Below are 26,876 nucleotides of genomic sequence, written 5' to 3' on the forward strand. Positions count from 1 at the left end.
TCTCAGCTCTGTATCTTCGGCACAAACAAGAGAAAGAGAGAGAGAGAGAGAGAGAGAGAAAGCAACCCATTGTCGGAATTTGTTAACCTATCTCAACAAGACTGCGACAGTTTTGCAGCGAACGGAAATTGACACTGGACCCCCCACCCCCACCCCCAAAAAACAAACAACAACAACAAACAAACAAAAACTCTCTTCAAACGTAACATGCGTAATTCGAGTTAAGTGCAACTGCTATTCGAACTGAGTTCCAGGCAAAATGCCAGATCCGCTGATTGTGATGATAATTCGTGGACATTCTACACAAAGTGATGAGGCTACACACCGGTCAATCTCAATGAAATTCAGCGACCTCCTTCGCCTTTTTTCAACAGTATGTTATCGCGATTAAATCTCGCGTGCTGGCTGATTAAATGAATGAAAAGGTGAACTGTGTCTTCCGAAGAAAAAAAGACCACCAGGATGAATGCTGATACTGTTGTTTTAATTTAGAATGTAGGCCTAATATTTCAGATGAGAGAGATCCGTTCAAAAAAAAAAAAAAAAAAAAAAAATCCCACTGTATATTCTGATCAACGACATATTACTTCACTGCTCCTAAGAGATGTAATCATCAATGTAACTTCGATACTCAACAAAAGACTAACCTGTTTGAACCAGTAAACATGATAAAACGACTGCTATCAATCAGTGTACCAGTAGACGTATGTCAGAAAAAAAAGTGTTAAGTTTTGTGAATAAGAAATACAAGTGTATCAGTAACATGAATGTGGATATATTCTGGCTTATTTATATTTTTGTGTCCTTCCCAGAAGCGCGCTGTCATTAAAAATAGAATTATGTGGAAATAACCGATTTTTTGTGCCTATTTTTTAAGCCAGATTTGTTTTCGTCGACAGAATAAGTATTTACAGAACAAATGAATTTGCTAAAGTTTACAACACACACACACACACACACACGCAGACAGACAGACAGACACACACACACACACATGCGCACTGTGTAAACACACACGTGAGCCAAAAGGGGAATCGACAGAATTACACCGCGGGCAGTGAAGGGGAAAGACAACACGGGAAAGGTTCAAAATGAACAAAACCAAGGAAAACAGGGACAAAGGATATGCCTTCTGGTGAGGAGAGAGGATGAAGAAGCAGAAGAAGAAATGTATATGGGGTGTAGGGTTGGGGAGGGAGGGAAGGATGCGTGGGGAGAGAGAGGAGGGGTGGGGAGAGAGGGGGTGTGGGGAGGGAGGGAAGGAGGGGAGACAGAGACGGGTTGGGGAGGGAGAGAAGGATGGGAGGGGAGAGAGAGGAGGGGGGAGAGAAGGAAGGGGGGCGGGGGGGGGGGGTGGAGAGAGAGAGGAGGAGGGAGGGAAGGAAGGAGGGGAGACAGAGAGGGGATGGGGAGGGAGGGGAGGGGAGAGGGGGGGGGGGTTGGGAGAGAGTATGGAAAACACAGAGAAATATAACTAAAATTTTACTCTCTTCTTTTTTTTCGGAAACGTGCAACGTCAAAGATTGTAGTTGGCCAGCAACTATTTTCAGCAGTTACTAAACTGACGGAGAATCACAAAGATATCCTGAACTTACAACATTCGCAAGTTATGCTGCGCACGAGTTACTATAAATAACAATCACGTCAGCAAGAACGCGTAAAAGTTACGTTATTTCTTAGCAAATGACGACAGCAAGTGTTCTTCTGACGTGGCTGGAAGTTCTGGTAATGGCTGCAAGGCCATTTTCTTCGTCTTCACTGACAGTGTACGGGAAAAACGGAAACTTCTACCTGACATAAACTGCAATGATATGAAACAAGCTGACCCCATACCGGTGGTCTTGGTCTGCTCCCTGTCCTTCAAAACACACAGGCTGACACAGACAAACACGAACACACACAGACGCAGACAGACAGACACACACAACACACACGTGCGCACGCATACGCATTCCTCGTCACCTGGTTGATTGGTTGGGGGGCGGAGGGGTGTGTGTGTGTGTGGGGGTGGGGGGGTTGGGGGGGGGGGGGCGGGGGGATTGGACAAAGGCAGGTAGTGATAAAGAGAGTGACTGAGAAAGAGAGTGAAGTGGAGAGAAGATAAAGAGGGTTAGGGGATGGGGGGGGTGGGGCACACACACACACACACACGCACACACACAGAGGCAAAACAAAGAAACAAACAGTGAACAAAATCTGTCATCTACATCGTTTCATTTCTGTGCGTTGCTTGACACCTTTGCCGACATTTTCGTAAAAGGTTAAAGTAACGCTGGCAACAAGACATCAAAAATAGAAGTTAAAATCGGATAAAAGGTGGTTCGTAATTTCACTTTCCAGCGACAGAGAGAGAGAGAGAGAGAGAGAGGTGGGGAGGGGAGGGAGGAGTGGGGACAGATACAGACGCAGTGGAATACATTGGAGAGGACAGAAGAGAAGGGTAAAGAGAACGAACGAACGAACGAAAATGTTTTAATGAACTTTGGCCAGCCATGGACCACAATTCAAAACCAGGGGACTGGGGGTGGGCATGGGAAGGGGTATTATAACACTTGAATAGATGACACAATATCATGATGTTCACGGACTTGACATTAATTGTACTTAATTAGATCTGAGTATATGATTTCTCCTTTTTATCGCATGGAAAATAAATTTTGATACATGGCAATTTCTCTGCTTGTTGTTTGATCGGAGAAGTGAACTAAGAGACATGTTTAAACAGTCTTGAAGAAATTTTGTCCGTAAATCAATATATACATAACAAACAAACAACAAATGATATTCATCTTCTAGTTCACCTTGGCAAAAAGGACAATGCCTTAAAACAGCTTTTCAGCGTACCTATTAACATTATTATTTAAAGGAAGCACATTAAATCTGGCCTGAGACAACGCCACTCCAAAACAATATTCATCAGCATTTGTTATGTATTTTTCTTTTTCAAATATAACTTTGAATGATCTGTAGCATGAATATCTGTCTCTATCACAAAAAGTACCCGACCAGTCTTGAATGAAGATATCTATAAGTCTTTGCTTGAAAGTAATAAGAAATCCTTTCACAACACCAACACCTTGTTGCAACCACACAAAATTAAAACCTGTTGTACATAATATTTCTCTAACTCGAGAAGCCCAACACTGTTTTCCATTTAATTCTAATCCAAGCAACATCTGATAAGCCATGTATGGCAGTCTATTTTGATCCATCTGTAGTATTCTAAACCAGTACCTTATAACATTTAAAAACGAGTTTACAAATAACGGATATCTACCAAGATCACCATAAACCACTTTGTTTGGCGTTTTCTATGGCACTCCCAAGAATCGCTTACATGCTAATAAATGAATTTTTTCTACATTCTCTAGTCTTTTCATACCCCAAATTTCAGATGCATACAACAGAAGAGGCTGTACCTTTACATCAAATATTTTGAAAAATACTGCATATGGCATTTCTTTATACTTTTGAAAAGCCTTCACAAGGCTCTTTCACAACAAGATGTTCGGTCCCCCTTTTGGGACTTATCTTTGATGTGAATGTATACCCTAAATAACAGTATTCATCTACAACGTCTATTTCTTCATCTGCAAAAAACCACTTCTCATGCCTACCTAAAAACCCGCCTTTTCTGAACACCATTATTTTTGTGTTCTGCACATTAATTTTCAACTTCATCACCTGACAGCATGATTTAAGAATATTCAATTGATTTTGAAGTCCTATTGGAGTTGCTGATAATAAAACAGTATCATCGGCAAAAAAGCAATATGAACAGTTCCATGCTACCTGGTGTCAACTGAACCCCATGTCTACCTGACACACACATATGTTCAGCAATCTGATTGATGAATGTACAAAATAAAGTAGGGCTTATGACACACCCCTGTCGTACACCAAGTGGACATTCAAAAAATTCTGAATATTGTGAATTAACCCTGACACATGCTAACAATGAATCATGCATCGCTTTTAAAGACTTAAAGAATCTACCTGATACACCCTGTTTTCTTAAATGTTGTAACAACTTATCATGTCTTACAGAATCGAATGCTTTTCTAAAATCAACGAAAGCAACGTATACTTTCTTATTCTGACACATGCATTTCTGAATACAAGTATACAGGTTAAAGATCTGATCAATAGTTGAGTAGTTTTTTTCAGAAACCAGCTTGACCTGAAATCATCTCGTTATTTTCTAACCATTTATATAATCGATTATTCAACACCGTTGTATAGCATTTAGAAATAATACTTAACAGGGATACACCTCTATAATTATCAACATTATCAATATCGCCTTTCTTAAAAATGGGAATGATAATAGCTTTGGACCATTCTTTTGGGTACAGTCCTTTATCGAACAGAGCATTAAATAATTTTGTCAGAAATGGTACAGTAATTTTATTACCAGTTTTTAACATTTCAGCAGAAATACCATCACGTCCACATGCTTTTCCCGACTTCAGCTTGTGAAGAGCGAACGAAACCTCATTCTCTGAAATTGCATTATTAAGTTCACATTCTTCATCATCGAGGTTACTAAGATCAGCAGAATTATCAACATTGTCGATATCATTATCCAAGGAAAATAGACTTTTGAAGTGCTGATGCCACTCTTCCATACTAACATTATCACTGATGTTACTTTTTGTTTTTCCACATCCCATTTCTGTTAGGCTTTTCCAGAATGCTGACGAGTTTGATAAATTTGATTCCAGTGAATCTATTTTTTCTCTTCGGTAATTTCGTCTTTTAGTTTTTAATAAAGTTTTATATTTTTTCTGTGCTTGAGCACATTCTTTTCTATCTTCCTCATCCCTTGAAAATCTAAATGTTCTTAACTTATTTCTGGTGTCAGTTTTGACCAACTTACATTCTTTATCAAACCATTCAGAATTTTGTCTCTTTGGCTGGGTAAAACATTTCTTAACCATACAACTGCTTGCAGAGCTAACACATTCAACAAATACATTAAGTGCTTCATCAATATCTGTATCGAGACATTCTACAGCATGTTTTATTTTATTTTCTGAGTCTCTGTTATTCAAATTGGCAATGTATACATCTTCCTTTTCTTTGTTCCACACGCATTCCTTCACAAATGAGTTTTTACTTCTGCCATCTTGATTATTTACAGTCTTGGGTAAGTTCTTTGAAAGAGAGAGAGAGAGGGGGGGGGGTGCGGGGGGAGAGGAGAGGAGAGGAGAGGAGAGGAGAGAGAGAGAGAGAGAGAGAGAGAGAGAGAGAGAGAGAGAGAGAGAGAAAGGGAGAGACAGAGACAGAGAATGTGGACAACTGTAACCATCACAAGTGTGAACACTTGCGCGCTTGCTGGTATCATTCAACCTTTATTTCGCTCTGGGGCAGATTAAGAGGTAACATTGTCCACGGAATGTTTAATCCATTCTCAGAGAGGTTTTTACAACTCGGCAGTAAACTTCGATCTTATTCCCGCGTCATAGACAGATGGGAGGGAATAGGGTGGAGCAGCACACACACACACACACACACACACACACACACACACACAGGGAGAGAGAGAGAGAGAGAGAGAGAGAGAGAACTCATATTGATTAAATACGCAAAGGTATGTGTCCTTTGCACACAGGCGTGTACATGTGCGTGCAACATGTTTGAAAGAGGTAAGGGGAAGTCTGAACGAAAGTCAACTTGAAGCACAGACAATGGACGGGCAACCCACAGTCTCTCTCCTTTGAACTCCAAACTCAATTTCCCCCAGACTTCCCATGAAGCAGCGAAGGTAATTACCCGTTAAACCGGGAGCCCTTTGGAGCGTTGGAGAGACCCTAAGGGATGTGTGTGTCTTTTTTTTCCTTCTTTCTTTTTCAACTTCTGCACCAGAAAAACAAAACATCAGCACAGCTCAAGAACAGAGCTTACGCACTTGGGACTGGTGATTAGATGTTTTTTCTTCACCCACTGGGGTGCAAGAAGCGAAACAGCAAAATAAGGTCACTCACCACCGACTAAAAAGCACTGCAACATGATTTCAGCACTGTGCTTTTAAACTGCCATGATCATGGTGAAGACAGATGATGTAGTATAAGGGCAATGACTGGAATGACTTTGACGAATTGATTCAATCAATCAGCCCACATGCCCGTAATTTGTGTGAGGAACAAAAGCAATGTTAACAACAAACATAGAATTGGGCAATGAAGAGAGGAAACCAGGGTTTGATTCTAAGACGGGACGGGATTTTCACACACACACACACACACACACACAACACACACACACACACTCTCTCTCTCCGTTTGTATTTTGCCCTGGATGTTGGTCTTCCAGATGAAACGATGAATCACGATCCCAAGTGAAGCGTGCGTCTGATGCATGTAAAAGAACCCAAAGCAACAAGAGCTGTCCTGGTCAATATTCTGTGGAAAAAGCCATATATATTTCAAATTATACAAATACGTGAGAAATGTAGCCCCGGAATATGAAGACGTGCTATAACAACAACAACAACGACAACGACGACGATGATGATGATGATGATAACTAAATCAATAATAATGGGTACTTAGACAGCACTCTATCCAGAAAACTGTTCCAGGTGCTTTACAGAACACAGAATACTATACGTAACACAGCACGTCAATGTTACAGACACACCAAAATGTACCCAACAAACTACACACACACACACACACACACATGAATGCAATCCTACATTCAAATATACATACATATATGCATGGGGACAGCAGTCAGAATTTCACACAGAGAAACGTGTGGCTTCAGAACAAAACAATACAACACAACACAATACAATACAGTGCTTACCATAATGGTCAGTGAGAGCGGGTACACGGGAGGAGGGCCGGAATGGGCAGGGGAAAAAATGGAATAAAACGTTAAGAAGAGGGAAGGTTGGAACAAAGATGGGGGCGGGGCGGGTGGGGGTGGGGGGGGAGAGAATGGGGAAAAGAAAGGGGGAGAGGGGAGGATGAGAGGGAGGTTCAAGAGAGAGAGAGAGAGAGAGAGAGAGAGAGAGAGAGAGAGAGAGAGAGAGAGAGAGAGAAAGAAAGAGAGAGAAAGAAAGAAAGAAAGAGAGAGAGAGAGAGAGAGAGAGAGAGGGGTGGAGAGACTGAAAATTGTTTCAACAACTTTTTTCTGTTTTCCTCGACTGCTTTGCGAACATCTTCGTTTAAGGTCAAATCAAATGGAAGTTCTCCAGTCTTGTTGTGTGAGAAAAATATATGCATTCCTCACATTTCAACGCCGTCTTAATGCTTGACCGTCTGTGTGTGTGTGCGCGCGCGCGCGTGTATGTGTGTGCGCGCGCGCGCGTGTATGTGTGCGTGCGTGTGTCGGTGTGCGTGCGTGCGTGTATGTGTTGGTGTGTGTGTTTATATATGTGTATGTGTGTATGTTTATATGTGTGTGTGTGTTTGTGTGTGGGCTCGAGTGCTGTGCATGCGTGTGCGTGTATGTGTGTGTGTGTGCGTGTGTGTGGATGTAAACTTTAAATGTGATTTAATGACCTTATTTCTCTGAATGTCAAAGTTGTATCCTTTGCCATCAAGGCTTTTGATACCTCCGTAATGACACCTTTAGCATCGCCTTGAAAACCGGCACCACTAAGAATTCAGCGTGGTTAGTGAGTCAGCTCTCAGAATAACTAGTGGTGGAATAGACAAAAGCAAGAAGGCAAACATAAAGCACGCACACACATTTATACAAATGAACAAATCCAGAGAGAGAAAGAGAGAAAGAGACACAGAGAGACACACAGAAAGACAGAGACAGAGGAAGGGGTGAAGTGGGGGATAGAGAAAGAGAGTAATATGGTTTGGGAGACACAGAGAGAGTGAGTCAGTGACATACATACATACAGAGAGAGAGAGAGAGATACAGAGACAGAGAGAGTGTATGTGAGAGAGAGACAGACAGACAGACAGACGGACAATTTCAAAAGACACTGAGAGAAGCTGCAAAAACCCTTACCTGCAAACACACCTAATATTTCAAGCCCCCGCCAACTTGCCGATGCTCTCGTAAGAACCCACACAGCTCACGGAGGCAGGTTTGTGCCATTTAAACCCAACAGCGCATGCTGCAAACTGGCCTTCCATCGCCAGAGAAACGTCCAGGGCATACAGCGACGGCAGAACTCGGGGATTAGATAGATGGCAGAAACAGGAAAAAGTAAAGGTAAAAGGCGATATGGCTTTTCGTTCCCGAAGCGTGTAATGTTTGCCACGTCAGCCAACGACATACAGTTGACACCATGACCAGAAAGGTGGACATCATGCACTCAGACATGAGGCGTTTTGCACAAAACATTCTGCGAATAAAACGTAGCGGCCTCCTGTTAATAAAATGTTACTGATTAATGATTGTAGGGAAGTCGTTTGCCAAATGTGTGTGGGCGGGGTGTTAGCGATTTTCCGTACATTCGTGCGTGTAGGTGCGTGTGTGTTGCAGACATGTGTATCCTAGAAGGAATCGTGGGTGGCTGGGTTGTTGTTCAATGGAGGTACTGTGCACGAGCGTAATCTGACACGTGTTTCTCTGTGTGTGTGGGAGGGAGGAAGTGACAGGGAGATGGGTGAGGAGGGGATATGAATGGGGAGGGGGAAGGGGGGTAATGGAGCGAAATGTAAAGCGCTTTGAGCAGTATTTCTGAAAAGAATAAACGCCTTTTATAAATACCCATTCTTCTTATCATCATCATCAGGAGCAGTAGTAGTAGTAGTAATATTAGTAGTAGTAGTAGTAGTAGTAGTAGTAGTCACACGCTATTACAAACTATCGATATGATGCCCATCTAAATGCGAAGACTTTCTGCTGAAGCTGCTTCAGGCAATGGCGCTCACTCGCCTGTGTCACCAGGATGACTTGTAACATGACAGGTTTCGTCCTTTGTTCGTTACGGGCGATAACTGAGGATGAATAAGCTGTGAGTGTGTTCTGACGTGTTGCCATTTAAATTATTTCACTGGAAAGAAGAAGCTTACAACACACGACATGCGCACAAGGGACACGCAGACATATATTTGTATTTGTATTTCTTTTTATCACAACAGATTTCTCTCTGTGAAATTCGGGCTGCTCTCCCCAGGGAGAGCGCGCGCTACACTACAGCGCCACCCATTTTTTTGTGGTTTTTTTTTTCCGGCGTGCAGTTTTATTTGTTTTTCCTATCGAAGTGGATTTTTTCTACATAATTTTGCCAGGAGCAACCCTTTTGTTGCCGTGGGTTCTTTTACGTGCGCTAAGTGCATGCTGCACACGGGACCTCGGTTTATCGTCTCATCCGAATGACTAGCGTCCAGACCACCACTCAAGGTCTAGTGGAGGGGGAGAAAATATCGGCAGCTGAGCCGTGATTCGAACCAGCGCGCTCAGATTATCTCGCTTCCTATGTGGACGCGTTACCTCTAGGCCATCACTCCACTTGACAGATATGACAATGGTCTCCAAGCACGCTTCTTTATCCGATAAAACAATCTGTCGGACTACGGCCTTCACAACGAGTGAAAAACACGACAGCTTTTCTATGCCTTATATATATATATATATATATATATATATATATATATATATATATATATATATATATCCATCTCTCTCTCTCTATATATATATATCATGTGTATATGTATGTATGTGTGTGCGGACAGATGCATAGGTATGTTTTGTACCTGAAAATGCACACACACACACACACACACACACCGTTGTATTATGAGGAACAACTGGCCTAAACAGCATTCACTGAAGGTTTGTTCTCATTGCGACAGAATCTCTTGCACTCACGAAGCATACTTGTTACACCGTAAGACCAGCTGTCAAAAGAGGAGAACTAATGTGGTTGATGGGCCTGGGATCACTGCACATCTTACCGTAATTCACCACCTTCACCTATCCCGTAGTCTTGTGGACCGTTGGGGCGCCACAGTTTATCTGGCAACCAGCATCCTCCAATCCTCTCGGTTTTCTGACCTCCTGACTGTATCGCTCAACCTCAAGCCCGTCCATTCTCGGATGTTGTCCTCCCATCTCTTCCTCTGTCTGCCTCTCCTTCTCCCTCCTTGCACTGTGCCCTGCAGGAATATCTTGGCAAGCCCTGATGATCTCGTGACACGGCCATACCATTTGAGCTTGCGTCTCTTCACCAAGGTCAACAGGTCTTCGCAGGGCCCAATGACTTGCCTGATTCTGTTTCGAACTTCTTCGATCGTGATAGGATCTTTGTAGGAGATGCCCAGGAGTCTTCGAAAGCATCTCATCTCAGTGGACTGTATTCTCTTTTCTATTTCAGCTGTTAAGGTCCACGATTCACATGCATACAAGAGTATTGATGTCACCAGGGTACGCATCAGTCTGATCTTTGAGCCGAGTGCAATGCTCCGGTCGTTCCAGATGTACTTGTTTTGTGAGTGCTGCTGTCGCCTGTGCAATCCTGGAGAGTACTCTTACCGTAATACCAACTGTCAAAAGAGGAGAACTCATGTGGTTGATGGGCCTGGGACCACTGCATTATAGTCTCCATTATCCGTCCACCAAATCTTCCCAGTAAATGAGGAATATAGACGAAATAAAACTGGAAGCTTCTGAGATCACGAACAACATATGTTGTCGGGCGTCTTTGCAACTTAAATCAAGTTTAAACATATGCACGCATACACGCTGGCATGAATGTACACAATAACACACGCATACATGAACGCACGCGCTTACACACAAACACAAATTATATACACAAACGTTCAATCAATACTGGATCGTCCACCTGACAACCCATCACAAACACACACCAGCGTGTACGCGCATGTATTTAACACGCATATTTAACGCTTAGAATAAAACAAAAAAGAACTGAATGAAACAAAGAAGGAGATAAATAAGTAAGTTCAATTCAATTCAATTCAAAATACTTTATTATCTGCTTCAACCAAAAACAAAAAATTTTCTTCAGGCTCACTTAAAATAAAATCCCCGTCAGCAAAACAAAAAAAACCCTGACACACCCTTCACTTATCACCATGCACACATCAATTATTATGTAAAAAGAAAAAACATGTGGGTAAGATACTATTACATTATGATTCAGAGTGTAACAACTGTGTGTGTGTTGCGTGTGTGTCCGTGCACGTGCATGCATCGTTTTGCAAAGCAACACAAACCTTTCCATTTCACATCACAGAAATAACTTACAGAACATCGAGCAAGCTGCACTGACAATGACCTTCAGAAAACGTCATCAACAACAGTGTCCAAACCGAGAGATGTTCTTTACCTGTTTGAAATCTTTGCGCACACTGCATGAACAATTACCAAGATCAACTCGCATCTTCGCCAGAATTTAACGATTCAATCCGCCAAGTTGTCTCAATTGGTGGTCAAGATCTGCAGAAGGCGCCGCGGCAGAATCGCTTGGACGTTGACTTCGGACTCAATGTTCACCGGTCATTAGTGTTCGAGGCTCCGTGTCGGCATGGTGCTGTCCTTGTGAAAGGCACTTCACTCCGATTTTCAACACTCTATCCAGGCGTGAATAGAATAGAATAGAATGGAACAGAATAGAATGTCTTTATTACCAAGCATTCCGGAGTCACAAGGAATATTGGGAGCCTTTATTACCACGTATACCGGGGTCACAAGGAATATTGGGAGCCTTTATTACCAAGAATTCCGGGGTCACAAGGAATATTGGGAGCCTTTATTACCACGTATACCGGGGTCACAAGGAATATTGGGAGCCTTTATTACCACGTATACCGGGGTCACAAGGAATATTGGGAGCCTTTATTACCACGTATACCGGGGTCACAAGGAATATTGGGAGCCTTTATTACCAAGAATTCCGGGGTCACAAGGAATATTGGGAGCCTTTATTACCACGTATACCGGGGTCACAAGGAATATTGGGAGCCTTTATTACCACGTATACCGGGGTCACAAGGAATATTGGGAGCCTTTATTACCACGTATACCGGGGTCACAAGGAATATTGGGAGCCTTTATTACCACGTATACCGGGGTCACAAGGAATATTGGGAGCCTTTATTACCAAGTATACCGGGGTCACAAGGAATATTGGGAGCCTGACTTCAGCTGGGGAAGGTTAAAACGGCGGAAGGAGAGGACTGGGCCCCGCCTATACCGAGCCACGACACTGTGAATATGAATTTCCTGCCGCGATGGTCGTAAATGGCAAAGGGGCATTTGATCTTCAACAAGTTCACTGAATACTTAACGGCAGGTTTGAGTCTCGTGGTTTTTCAGAGTCACTTCTGGATGATGATGATCAGGTTCCATTCCAGTTACTTAATTTTTTTTTCAGAAATGGACACACAAAACGAAAAAAAAAAAAAAAAATCGTGACCTTCCGACAAAACTATACAAACACAAAGTGGTGGAGAGAGAGATGGAGAGGGAGGGAGAGGGTGGGAGGCGGAGAGAGAGAGGGAGAGAGAGAGAGAGACAGACTGACAGAGAGTGAGACCGACAGATAGAGACACACAGAGAGAGAGAGAGAGAGAGAGAGAGAGAGAGAGAGAGAGAGAGAGAGAGAGAGAGAGAGAGAGAGAGAGACAATGACAAATGTTTTATTGAGGGTAAAATGGATAAGTTGGAAGCTTCTTTACACCATGCCCTCACACACGCATACACACACATACATACATTGTAATAAATAAGTATAAATCATAAATGACATAGAAAAAAACCAAATAGATAATAATAGTCACATAAATGGATGAATCAAAGACTACAATTACGGAAACATGAAAATCATACAAAACATTGCCACATGAAAATCTTCAAACACACACACGTGTGTGCACACACAGGCATTATACACATAATCTCGAACACACAAGTACACAGAGATACACACTCATACTTACACTCGCCGAGAGAGAGAGAGAGAGAGAGAGAGAGAGAGAGAGAGAGAGAGAGAGAGAGAGAGAGAGATGGGGGTGGGGTCGGTGGTGGAGGAACGTATTGTGAACCTTTGAATCAAGCAAGCAGCCTACATCATTCATTTATATAAGCTTTCTTTTACTTGCGCAAACCATATCGAGTTCCAAGATCATATTTTCTGATTTGAATCAGATTTCGTTTTTATTCATTTTACATTTAATGTTCTCTTGACGTCTTTATTTCCAAATAACCTTTTCCTTTTCTTTTTACAGAATATTTTATGGTGTCTGAGCTGTCTCACGACAGTAAATATCTCTCTTCCCTTGAACGTTGCATCAAGAACTGAAAACACTGAAAGTAAATCGATGTCTGAATCCAATTCTCATTTACGAGTAAAGACATAATGCAACTGTTATACTCAAGGGCGTAGGCGCGCACACACACACGCACGCACGCACACACACACGCACACACACACACACAGTCCTTAATATCTCCCCTCCTTGCAGAACTATCACGAGAGACCAACCCTCTCCCTCTTCTTTCTTTCAAGTATGTATAGAAACTGCCACAAAATACTAAGAGAAATGAACGGTGTGCAATTATGATTAAAGCAAGCCAGACATTTGTTATGGTATATACCAACTTCAAAAACCTGATAGGACCAATCTAACTGTTATGATATATCCCAACTTCAACAAACTGATAGGACCAATCTAACTGTTATGATATATCCCAACTTCAACAAACTGATAGGACCAATCTAACGTCCAGGAACCACCATCCTAATCTAAAAAAAAAAAAAAAAAAAATTCAACAGTTCTTTAAACATTCCCAGGTACGCAGTATCCACATCCATGTTTATTTTTATTCTTTTCTATGTTCTCCAATTTATACATTTATTTTCTTTTTTCCTCTCTGTGTAAAACACACACACACACACACAGACGCAGACAGAGATACACACACACACACACACACACACACACACAGAGAGAGAGAGAGAGAGAGAGAGAGAGAGAGACTAATTCACACCTTTATTGTCTCCCTTTCCTCCTTTCTGTAAGCAACACACACACGCACACTTCCGAAATAACTACTTCGTTCTCAACCTAACCCACCGCACATACCGTCTATGCCTTCGAGGCTAGCAACACTTACGTGCAAAAAAAAAAAAAAAATACAGCTTATAAATATTGATATACAATATCGTGAACACACTTTTGCTGCTTGGATCGGGAAATTCTACGACATACAAACCATGAACCTTTTCGCATTGTAAGTTTTATTTTGCCTGCAGAATAACCAAAGAACAAAAACGTTAATGCTTCTTTTTACGACTTATGCTATCGACTGTCGAGTGCGATATACTCGACGACTTGCGTTCGAATAATGAACATTGTCAAGACATATTGAAACTATTTTCTCCGTGTCAAATATTATTCTAGAAACAGGCACAGACGAAGAAGAAAATTACATGCCCTTATTCTTTAAAGGGAGAATATCTGGAGAAAACCAGTCTGCTTTATTCTTGTGAGTGTTAGGGGGAGGTCGTAGGTGCTCGGTGGGTAAACCTCATTTTCCTGACTAATATCGCTTATTTGCACGATATATATACAATGTATTTTGAATAAAAATTCTTCAAATCAGTATTCATGGTATTCTGAAGCAGGGGAACATGACATATGTAAATGTTTGCCACAAAAAACACACACAAAAAACACACGACTTTGCGACTCAAAGGCGATTCCTGGCAAAACAGTATTTTGGGGGTAGGGGAAGCAACTCGACCAGTGCGACTCCCCAAAGGGTCAAATGTTCATCCAAACGTACTGAAATGATTCCTAGAAGACCTCTGCAGGTCTCAGTATAAAATGATTTCGAAAAGAATGATACTGAAGTGATGAAATAAAACTATTGGACAATTTTTCATTAATTCGTCGAAGATTTGATAGTAGGCCATTACAAGCCTTATTTGTGAATGAATGAATGAAAATATTTAAATTCTAATTATTTGTTCGTATAGAAAAGACCCCACTGAAAAAGAAAATGATATAATACGTGATGATTTTGTTTATATAAATATGATTTATGGGGGGTTGAAGTTGAGCTTGTCTTAATTTCATTGACCGGGTCGCGAGAGAGTACCCTCTTGGGGGCGTGGGAGGGTGGGGGTCACGGTACCTCCAGGGTCTTGCAGACTAAAACAGACCCCGACCCCTACTGCAACATACAATAACCACACTGCTTTCTGCCCCCTGTTTTTTCATCCAGCCCCGAAACAACCATGCGGGCTGATCGGCTGCCCTATGAAACGTTTTGTTCACGTCGTCCTTCCTCCCCTCCCCTCCTCCCTTCCCTCGTCCTTCCAGCCTTTTGTGCAGGGGAGATAAACAATGAGAGCCAGTCATCTCCGGACCTTGACCATCGTTAACTGTGGCTGTCTGACGAGGAAGAAAAACGTTATTCATGATGACATCGGAGGTTTTATTCTATTTCATTTTCTTTTAATTATTTTATCTAATTTTCTTTTAATTATTTTATCTATTTCTTTATTTTTTCGCTGTTGTTGTTTCGTTCATCCTGCGCACACTGATTCGGCTTACTGTTCCTTGTTCTCAGCACAAGAGGAGAGAGGGAGAGCGGCAACGTCTTCGTTCAGCACGTGCGGTGCGTGATAGGATGCTACGTTCACACATAATTAATTGGACAACAACGACACAGACGTATAAGACGTTGACGACAGAACATGATATTATTCACGGCGACGATGCAGTAATGTAAGTGAATGAGCGAGTGTGCGTCAGGGGTTTAAGAGGGGTGAAGTTGAAGGAGAGGAGGGGGAGGGAGGGGGGAATGGTGGGTATGCAAGGCGTGGTGGCAGGATGAAGGCAAATAAAAGGATGTTGGGATAAATCCACAAATGAAGTAGATGTAGTGTGTGTGTGTGTGTGTGTGTGTGTGTGTGTGTGTGTGTGTGTGTGTGTGTGTGTGTGTGTGTGTGTGTGTGTGTGTGTGTTTGAAAATGTCTGTGTGTGTGCTTGGGCGGATGTCTGTGTGTGGTGTGATGGGTAGAGAGAGAGAGAGAGAGACAGAGACAGAGACAGAAAGAGAGACTGAGACAGAAAGAGAGATGAAGAACTGAAAAGTGAGAGAGATGAACTGACAAAGAGAGAGAGAGAGAGAGAGACGCCTTCATGAACATGAGCGCCTAGAATTTCATCCATAACAATTACTTGATAATCACAGTGTGGCCAGAGAGGCATCATGCAACGTATGCTGCTGCACGCAACACTCGGTGAGGAGCAACAGCGCAAAGTTTGTACCGATCTGAATTTCAAGACATCACCGGGACTGAGAAAGCAACATGCGCTTTTTCCATGTTCTTTATAACTCAAAGTCTATGAGTTATGGATCCGATTCTTACACACACACACACACACACACACACACACACACTCAGATGTACACGCAGAAACATGTGAAAAAACTCTCAACTTTGGAAACAACCAGGATTTAAAAACTTATTCAAACGTTTACTCTAGCAGTGACACATTTAAACACATTTTTTGTAATTCCTCAAAGGGTAGACTTTTTACCTTCGTGTTCGTTTATCATTACACACTCTCCCATTGTGACTCCCACCCCCCTTGACATGGGCAGATATCCAAAAAGAATATGTTTCCAAAACAAACAAAAAAATCTATACAGTGAAAAACAACAAGAAAACAAACAAACAAACAAACAAACAACAACAAAAAACACCGTCAACATCACGGCTGTTTCACTGTGCTATCCCCCCTGCTTGCTTTGTCGGAAAGTGTGCTACGTGGCAAGGAGGCCAAGGCTGTAAGTGAATGGATTGCCATCCTGTTTATTTCCTGCACACATCAATGAAGTGATGTTGTCCTGTGTTTTCAGTGCTACCCAGGTATTCGCTGTCTGTTTCTGTGTCTGACTTTGTTGGTCTCAGTGTGATCGACTACGGACTTGCGCTAACAACACCATCTCAAAGCAACCTCGTAAAATTAGAAAGAGTCCAAAATGAAGCTATGAGGCTGATCCTTGGAACAACAAAAGACACGCCCACGGAAACCATGCGATACCTGCTTGACCTTCCTTCAGTGTAGGCCAGAAAAAAGTTAGAACAGGTTAAGACCTACTTCAAAGCATTAGAAAACCCTCAAAACCCACTGCATGACGCAGTCAAAGAACCAAAAGGCAGCCGTCTAGGACGAGGAAGATCATGGATGGGGCAAGGAGAAGACACAATCCAGCTAGTATTCCGACTACAAGACCTGAAAGAAACAAAAGAATGGGAGAAAAACCCCGAAAACTTCAACCATCTATTCAACACAGCCATTTCACCCACTCTAGGAAGACATTGTCGGGAATGGCCAGAGGGCAAAACTGATGCCGAAGTGAAGCTTCTCATAGAAGAAAACAGTAAAGAAGAGGACGTCATCATATACACAGATGGCTCAGTCACCAAAGACCAGTCCGGTTGGGGATTCACTGCGAAACAAAATGGAAAAACAATTAGGGAAGAGAATGCTGCCAACAAAGTCACAACCTCCAGCCTAACGATGGAAGTTGAAGCTGTGACACATGCCCTCCAGTGGCTATCGTCCATCCATATGCTCGGAAACCAACATGCCATGATTCTAACTGACTCAATGAACCTCATACAGAAAATTGAAAATGGAATGGGAAGCCCAGAGTGGCATAAGGCAATGCGCAACTTTCAGATTAAAAAAAACTTACATGGTCATACTGCCCGGGACATGCAGGTGTTGAGGCAAATGAGCGAGCTGACAGAACTTGCTGGTAACGCAACAACAACGAGAGGCCTACATCTAGGAAAATCGGTAATCCTCAGAAAAGTCAAAGAATATCAAAAAGAACAGGTACAAGGCCATCACACCATCGATCGCCTCAAAGAAATAAAAGCAGAGAGAGGGAGCAGCCGTAAGTCTAGCATGAAAGGTAGAGCACGATGCTTTGCAAATCAAACAAATATCGGCATCATTTCCAAACCAACATTGCGCAAATTTCTTCAAAACGGAACAGAGTCTCTGTGGGCTTTTCCAAATACAGTAGACTGAGCAACACACTAGACGCCACGTTCTTGGCATCAGAGATCTTTTCCCATCCCTCTTGCGGCCAATCAATGGCAGCCTCTGTGCGTGTGTGTATTTGTGTGTATGTGGGGGAGGGGTGCGGGGGTGGAGGGGGGGATAGATGATGAGGTATGTGTGTGTATGCATGCCTACACTGTGGGAGCAACGGAATATTGGGACGTGCGGGTGTGCATATATATATATATCTTTGCATATATGTGTGTGGGGATGGGGGATATGGGCGTATGTGTGTGTGCTTGTACAAGTAAGGGTTCATCTGTGTGTGTGTGTGTGTGTGTGTGTGTGTGTGTGTGTGTGTGTGTGTGTGTGTGTGAGGTGTGTGTGTGTGTGTGTGTGTGTGTGTGTGTGTGTGTGTGTGTGTGTGTGTGTGTGTGTGAGGTGTGTGTGTGTGTGTGTGTGTGTGTGTGTGTGTGTGTGTGTGAGTGTGTGCTGTGGAAGCTGCGATACGTAGCCTAGAAATGAGTGTGTGGAGGAGAGAGGGTAGAGGAGGTGCAGGGTAATGTGTGTGTGTGTGTGTGTGTGTGTGTGTGTGTGTGTGTGTGTTGGGGCTCATGTACGTTTATGTGTATTTGACTGTGCTTTCATATCTGTGAAACTGCATGTTTGATGCATATCTGTTATGCATATGTGGGTGTATGTGTGAATGTGTGTCTCCATGTTTTACATTTATTTGCTTATTTATCATAATTGTTGTCTTTTTTATTTATTTTTGTTATTTTTATTATTATTACTACTACTTTTAAAATTTAAATTTGTATTTTTTATTTTTATTTATTTATTTTAATTTAAAAAAAATGAAATTATTTATTTATTTATTTATTTATGCTTATAGTTGACTTCATCAAGTTTTTGCGCCTTATACATATTATTATTATTAGTAGTAGTAGTAGTTTTTTGTGTTTTTTAAAATGTATTTATTATTTATTCACCCTTTTTTTCTTTTCTTTTCTCACGGCCTGACTAAACGCGTTGGGTTACGCTGCTGGTCAGGCATCTGCTTGGCAGATGTGGTGTAGCGTATATGGATTTGTCCGAACGCAGTGACGCCTCCTTGAGCTACTGATACTGAAACTGGTCTCCCTCTGCTCTACGTGTGTGCACGTGAACTGTTATTAATATCACTGTATTGGTCCCTCGCTGAGGAAACTGAAGCGTGACTGTAAATCAAATCAAATCATGTTGTTTATAGCCCAGCCGACCACTGAGGCCATATCAGGGCTGAAAGCGTGACTGTAATATACAGGAAACAAATGATGAGCGCCCAAATGCAAGCTGTCAGTCGACTCTGCCCAGGTAGGCAGCCTGTTGTACAAATGACTCCGTGTTTGTAAAGCGCTTAAAGTCTGGACTCTTGAAGACAGACACTATGAAAGTAACAACAACAACAATTACAATGATAATAATAATAATAATAATAATGATGATGATAACGTTGCTCTGCCAGCTGTCAAACACACATCAAGAATCCTAGAAACGCGATGATAAGAACATACAGGCATAAAACACATTTTACAAAAAAGAAGATGTAACTCACAACAAAGAAAACACTGGTTCACTCTATTTTCTTGAATGCATGGGAGTCCTCGTCTCTTACAGCATAGCCTCAGAGAAGAATACAAGCAGTGGAAATCAGATGGAAAAAGAAAAAAGAAAAAAAGGAAAACCATCACACAGCACACTAATCGCTTTGAAGACCTACTGACGATATTGAAAAAAAAAACCACACAAAAAAACAAACGAAATTGAGATGTTATGGCCGCGCGACAAAACCTGACCGGCTGTCAAAGAGGGAACAGTGCAGATTCAAGATTCAAGATTCAAAAACCTTATTACTCAAGGATAAAGACTAGGCATCGCCTAGTCTTCTAATCTGTTCTTGTGTCAACGATAACAATGGCAGGGGAAAAGGAGACGAGGCAGACAGCGAAAGAAGTGGGCAGAAAACATCACTTGGAGGGCAGGTTTGCCAAAGCTCAGACGTTATCCCACGACCGTCAGAAAGGGAGAATGATGGTGATGTGTAAATCAGTGCAGCGCCCACTACCCTCTTTTCACCGACTGTTGAGTGCAGCAGCATCCACTGCATGATGCCTCTCTGGCCACACTGTAATTATCAAATAATTGTTTTGGATGAAATTTTGCGCTCATGTTCATGAAGGCGTGTTCTCTCTCTCTCTCTTTCTCTCGTTTGCGCGCACACATCGAGGTTTATGGGGAGGCAGGGTTGTTTATTCGGGAGGTTTTTTTTCTGTTCTTCTCTCAAAAAGTACAGATTTTGTTTCGGTCTCAAAAAGTCCTACATGGTGTCGGTTCTGTCAGAGAATGTGTCCTGACTCAAAAACTGTAGAACTGCATAAGTGTTCTGAATATCAGCTACCGAAACACTTCTGAAATTTGCGACTCTCTCTCTCTCTCTCTAAATCTTTCTCTCACTCTCTCTAAATCCCCCCCCCCTCTCTCTTCTCTCAGGTTTCGGGACCAGTGACAGTAACTACTTTCTACTTCTTGTCTTGATAATTAGTTTTCTCATTTCTCACAAGTTATGTTGTGTCAGATTGATATCAGTGTGATGCTTCACTGCTTCCGAGTGATTTCACTTTGTCCTATTACTTTGTTTTGATCATCATGTTTGTTTCAGGGCTGGCTGATGCCAAAAAGAAAGTGTGTGCTATGCTTCATAAAAATTTAATTGGCTGGTTTGTTCATATTCTCTCTCTCTCTCTCTCTCTCTCTCTATTTCTGTCAGGGCTGCAACAACAACAACACCCCCCCTCCCCCCCCCCCCAAAAAAAAAAGAAAAAAGAAAAAAAGAAAGAAAGAAAAAAGCGTATGTGTATTTCCCTTCAAATATTTAGCCTAATTCTTTTCTTCACGTACACACACACACACACACACACACACACACACACACACACACACACACATTCTCTCTCTCCCTCCCCTTTTCAAGGGTCAATGGGAAAAAAGCACTGTTCGCTTATTTCTATTACCATAAGAAAATCTCTCTCTCTCTCTTCCTCGCGGGCGCGCGCGCGCGCGCACACACACACACTCACACACACATAGAGGTACACAGGCGCCTACACACACACACACACACAAATGCGTGTGTGCGCACACACGCACGCACGCACATACACACAAACACACACAACCTTCCAACAAATCCGAGAACAACGAAACCAGACTCGAGTGTCCGCTGCAACTGACGCAACAGATGTAGTGCCAACTGTCTATCTTCCTGCAACCCGTTCATAAACTACAAGGAGACGACGTACGGGTCATAAACCTATGGATCTGGGTCGGACTCGAGTTTGCTGTCTTCCCAACCAGTAAACTGTCTCGATAAAACCCTCCAGTGATATAATCGGGATCTACGAGTGTACAAAATCTACAAGAGACCGTATGTGCATCGGGGACCCGGGGAATGTGATTTAAAGGGACTGCGAGCGTGAAGTTTGGATGAGGGGTCGACGTTATTCCTTCTCTGAACTGGGAACATGTCGGTCATAAGAACACCAGCAACACCAGCAATAATAATAACAACAAAAAGATGAAGGATGGTGATGATGACGATGATAAGGATGACGATAATGGTAACCATGAATTATATTGCCCATAGCCAAGTCGACCGCATGCGAGCTTTTCAATGCTGAGAAGATGTAAAAACAAAACAAAACAAAAACTACAGTAACAACAGCAGTAATAACAGTATTGATACCAACAATAAACCGAAAACAAACTGCTGACAGAGAGCTGAACAGCAGAGAGGACCGGAAAGTGAAATGTCACCACGAAAAAAGGTCATTACTGTCATCTGATGTTGAGGAAGTGATCAATGCGTTCACGCGGGTGATGTTTAGTTATTATTTTGTCTACAATTTTCGATTACCGTTACTGCTGTGTTTGTGTGTTACCGACAGGGAGAGAGAGAGAGAGAGAGAGAGAGAGAGAGAGAGAGAGAGAGAGAGAGAGAGAGAGAGAGAGAGAGAGAGAGAGAGAGAGAGAGAGGACAGCAATGAACAAAGTAAGGAAAGCAAAAATAACAACGTAAATATTACTTCCATGATCCTTTAAAGACATCGCGGCGAAAGAAAGTGGAAAATAAGACACGGAACTGTGAGAGAGAGTGAGAGACAGACAGAGAGAGACAGAGACAAAGAGAGAGAATGGGGGGGGGGGAGGGGGGAGAGAGATAGGGGGATAGCAATGAACAAAGTAAGGAAAACAAAAACAACAACGTAAATATTACTTCCACGATCCTTTAAAAAAACAGCGTGGCTAATGAGTGGAAAGTAAGACAGGGAACTACGGAACATTGTGATGTAGTTGTGACGTTAGTCCGCAACACAGTGACCAGTTTCAGTGTCACAATGGTCAGACACAATGACTGAGGAGGACGCTTGGGGTAAGTCCTGTCAAAGTCTTTCTTGTCGGCAGATTCATAGGGGACTGTCGTTGGAGGGACATGGTGGAGGTCTTCACTCTGGGAAGGGGAGGGGCGGTGGGGGCGGGGGGTCTGGCTCCGCGAGTAAGTGATTATTATCGTCAGTACGGGGCTTAGACAAAGACCATGACGAATAACACCAATGGCATCAGCACTGATATCAAAGTCAACGGGCAGTCTTTGGAATCTGTATCTTGGTTCAAGTACCTGGGTGCAATTGTCACTAACGAAGGCTCCAAACCAGAAGTCATGTCCAGGATAGCGCCGACTACAGCACCGCCAATCGACTGAAGTCCATTTGGAGAGACAAAAACATCACACTCGGCTCGAAAGTGAAACATATGCACTCACTGGTTCAACCAATACTTCCCTATGCTTGCGAAACGTGGAATCTCATTGCCGCCCACCAGAAGAAGATCCAAGCCATGGAAATGAGACGCTTCCGAAAGCTACTAAGCATCTCCAACGCTGAGCATATCACGAACACTGGAGTCCGATAGATCACCCAAGCCACTGACCCTACGATGACCTAACCTACATCATGCGGAGGAAGCTCAAATGGTACGGACACGTCACAAGATCAGACGGGCTCTCAAAGACCACCCTGCTGGGTACCGTACCAGGCGATCGGAATAGAGGGAGGCAAAAGAACATGTGGCAGGTCAACATCAAAGAATGGACAGACCTGAATTTCCCAGATTCCCAGAGAGCTGCGAGAGACAGGAACCGATGGAGAGAACTGGTCTGGAAATCATCTGCGGTGCCCCAACGACCCTCCACTGGATTAAGAGACAGGTGAAGGTGAAGGTGAAGGGGGCTCAATGGGTGGTGTTCTGAGTACGTTAAACCAAATAGGCACCACTGAACACCGCCGAGATGACAAAGGAGCAGTGCAGGGCCACCTGTGGTGTGTGGCCTCCTGACGACCGAACATCGATGGTTCCACGTGGAATGTCGACGCTGGGGTTGTGACAGACGAATCCGGGTGTGGCCGCGTATGGGGGGGCTCGGAACGAGCAGAGTGGGAGTAATGCCACTGAAACGGTGCAGATGGTAAGGGGGAAAAGGAGGGGGACGAGGAAGACATCCAGTATTGGTTGCATCGTTCATTCTGATTACATGCGTACGCTTGAAAGAAAACCGGGGGTGGTGGTGATGGTGGTGGTGATGTAATATGTAATGTTTGTGTTTGTTTGCGCGTACGCGCCTGCGCGCGTGTGTGTTTGCGCGAATGTTTGCATGCGCGGTGTGGTGCGTGCATTTGATTACTCATTTATTTCTTCATTTCTGAACACTTAACTTTATACGTTCAGTGAAACTTTTGAAATCCTACCTGATCATGAGAAAACAGATAAAAATGTTCGAAAACGAAGACCTGAAAGAGCCTTGCAATCACGCTCAACAAAGAGGAGATCATTCCGGGATTCCTGGTTTCCGTTCTCCCAGTTCCCGGGGAAAGCCGGATTCCACACCGGCCACCGCCATGTTTTGACACGACAGTCTTACCTCAACTATGCCGAGTTCAAGGTCAATGGTCCATTGGCATTCGCCCATAAGGTCAAGCTGTGCTCATGCCGAGATCGAAGAATGCTGCTGTGAGGAATGGGTCAGATCACCACCAAAGACTACAGCCACGAACAACTTGACCTTAAGGGCAGGCCGCCAATAGGTCGTTAAACCCACCACAACGTCAGATCACCAGAGATCACAGGCTCCATGGCCGATAGAAATGGGAGTTAACGATCTCATAGCTGTCACTGTGAAAGGTCAAGGTGCTCATCGAGGGCTGGCGGGATCGGATTGGATCCATAGCTCTACAACCAATAGGCTTCCGAGAACGACTGAATGGATAACAGCGCGGGTTTAAGGTCTGTAGAAATGAGGGTATATCAGAAGGCTGTTTGATTGCTGTAACTATGTGATTTTACAGGAAAGTGATTGTTGGACTTTACAGATTTATGCTTCTCACATTTGCATACATATTTGTTTGAAAACGAGTTATGCACGCACATGCACACAAACACACAGACACGCACGCACACACACACACACACACACAAGCATAAGCGCGCAAGCACGCACACACACACACACGCTTGCGCGCGCAAAAGCATAAACGCGCAAACACGCAAATACACTCTCTCTGGCTCCGCAAGTACTGGTGTCCGTCAAAAATCACATTATGTGGACAGACGTTAAACTGAAGAACGCACACACACACGTACACACACACACACACTCTCTCTCTCTCTTTCCTACTCACCTGTTGTGCCTGGCCTCAGGTAGGCTGAAGTCGATGGCGGACACCTTGACGCGGGGACAGAGGAAGATGTTAGCGGTGTTCAGTTTGCGCAGCACGATGCCCTTGGCGTGCAGGTACCCCATTCCCTGTGCCACCCCTTGCAGGGTTTGAACACGGGTGTGCAGCGACATCTTCTCCCTCTGCACGTGGATTTGCTCGAACAGGGACTTGCCCGTCACGAAGCTGAAACACGGACCAACAACACACGGAGTGTTATCTCTGTTTGTGGAGAGAGCATAGAGGCTGGTCTCTGAACGAAGATCGGCGCTATGTGAGTACCATCAACAATAACAAGAACAACAACAACAACATAATAATAATATCGACATTCAAGCACAAACTGCAAGGAAAGACTTTAAAATGCAGCATACTTGCCCGCACGCATGCACACGCAAATGCTTGATCATGTACAAATTTCATATAATAATAATAATAATATCGATATTCAAGCACAAAATACGCGCAAATGCTTGTTCATGTACCAATTTCGTATAATAATGATAATAATATCGACAATCAATCACAAAATACACGTGGTTTTTTTTGTTTGGTTGGTTTTTTGTGTGTTTTTTTTAAGATACAGCATACATGCACGCACGCATGCACACGCAAATGCTTGATCATGTACAAATTTCATATAATAATAATAATAATACTATCGATATTCAAGCACAAAATACGCGCAAATGCTTGTTCATGTACCAATTTCGTATAATAATGATAATAATATCGACAATCAGTCACAAAATACAAGTGGTTTTTTTTGTTTTGTTGTGTTTTTTGGGTTTTTTTTTTTAGATACAGCATACACGCACGCGCAAATGCTTGTTCATGTACCATTTTTTACAATAATAATAACGATAATGATATCGACATTCACGCACAGAATATGAGGAAAGACTTTTAAGAATACAGCATACATGCACGCACGTACGCACACGCAAACGCTTGTTCATATACCGATTTCGTCCTGCGCAATCTATCTATGTACACACACGTCAAGAAACAGCTGTCCCTGAAACATGGGCGTGGAGGCGGAAGGATGGCGGGTGAGGAATGAGGGAAAATGGGAGGGGGGGGGGGGGGGGGGGGGGCGGTGTGCAAAACTTGGGCAGCTGTCATGTCGTTATTTGCATGTTTGCATGGAACATGCTTAACCCGCGGACCTTTCGGTGTACCGGAATTCTGTAAAGTGTGACAGCTTCTCACGCGAAGGAAGAATAACCGCTGTCACAGAAAACTGAACTGATGGAGAAAAACAAAACAAAAACAAAACGAAAACTATACATCGTTAACTTACAATATTCCGGCTGGAATCACATACATATTCAGTACTAAGTACCCGTAGCACTACTAACCGATAGCGCTAGTGCTGATAATAGTATTTCTTGTTCCCAGGGGACCGTGCGACGACGGTGCTGACTGTGATGAAGACCTACACTTTCTTGTTTGCACGTGTGCTCTATGAGTGCCAAGAAAATTATGTGCCGATAGTGCTGGCGCTCAGACTCTGGTTCAAAGCACGCCACCAGAGATACTGAACAGGTGCGTGTTTTCACAGTCAGATTACTGTTTACACTCCGGTTCTCGTGCACTGGTCTGACACGAGATTTTTTAAACTCGGGACAAAATTATCTTCTGCCTCAACAATGATTAATGTAACTGATTATAAAATTGTACACTCACAGCTGAAATTAAATGTTCTGGATATTATAGTTTGTTGAGAACTTATTAAAAGTTGTTTTTTTTAAAATCTTCCAGATACACTAATATAGAATGCACTGCTTTATATTCATTTAAAAAATAATCACACCAACTGAAAATCACACACACACACGCACACACACACACACACAGAGTGGGTAGGTTTTGACAGAATACAAAATCGGCGGAGGATGGACAATAAAACAGAAATGAGTATTTGTTATTGTTGTGTCTCATTATGATATTAATAGTGAGGACAGATTCATCAAACATCCATCACGTCTCACAAGCAGTCCTCAATAGGTTAGGTACGTATGTACCAAAAATACTTGGCATGGACATAATCCTGATTACTCTATGTGACAGAAGCTTGTTTCAT

At 42.9% G+C, this 26,876-nt stretch overlaps 1 protein-coding gene across 1 annotated transcript in view; it reads right to left on the minus strand.

Annotated features, from left to right (window-relative positions):
- The window catches only part of LOC143282277 (uncharacterized), a 65,349-nt gene that overhangs the window by 16,040 nt on the left and 22,433 nt on the right, over positions 1–26,876 (minus strand). The window contains exon 5 of the mRNA XM_076587876.1: positions 24,755–24,976. Within this exon, the coding sequence (XP_076443991.1) occupies positions 24,755–24,976 (222 nt within the window). The remainder of the gene's footprint in view (positions 1–24,754; positions 24,977–26,876) is intronic.

Source organism: Babylonia areolata, chromosome 5 (genome assembly GCF_041734735.1).
Source record: "Babylonia areolata isolate BAREFJ2019XMU chromosome 5, ASM4173473v1, whole genome shotgun sequence".
Lineage (NCBI taxonomy): Eukaryota > Metazoa > Mollusca > Gastropoda > Neogastropoda > Buccinidae > Babylonia > Babylonia areolata.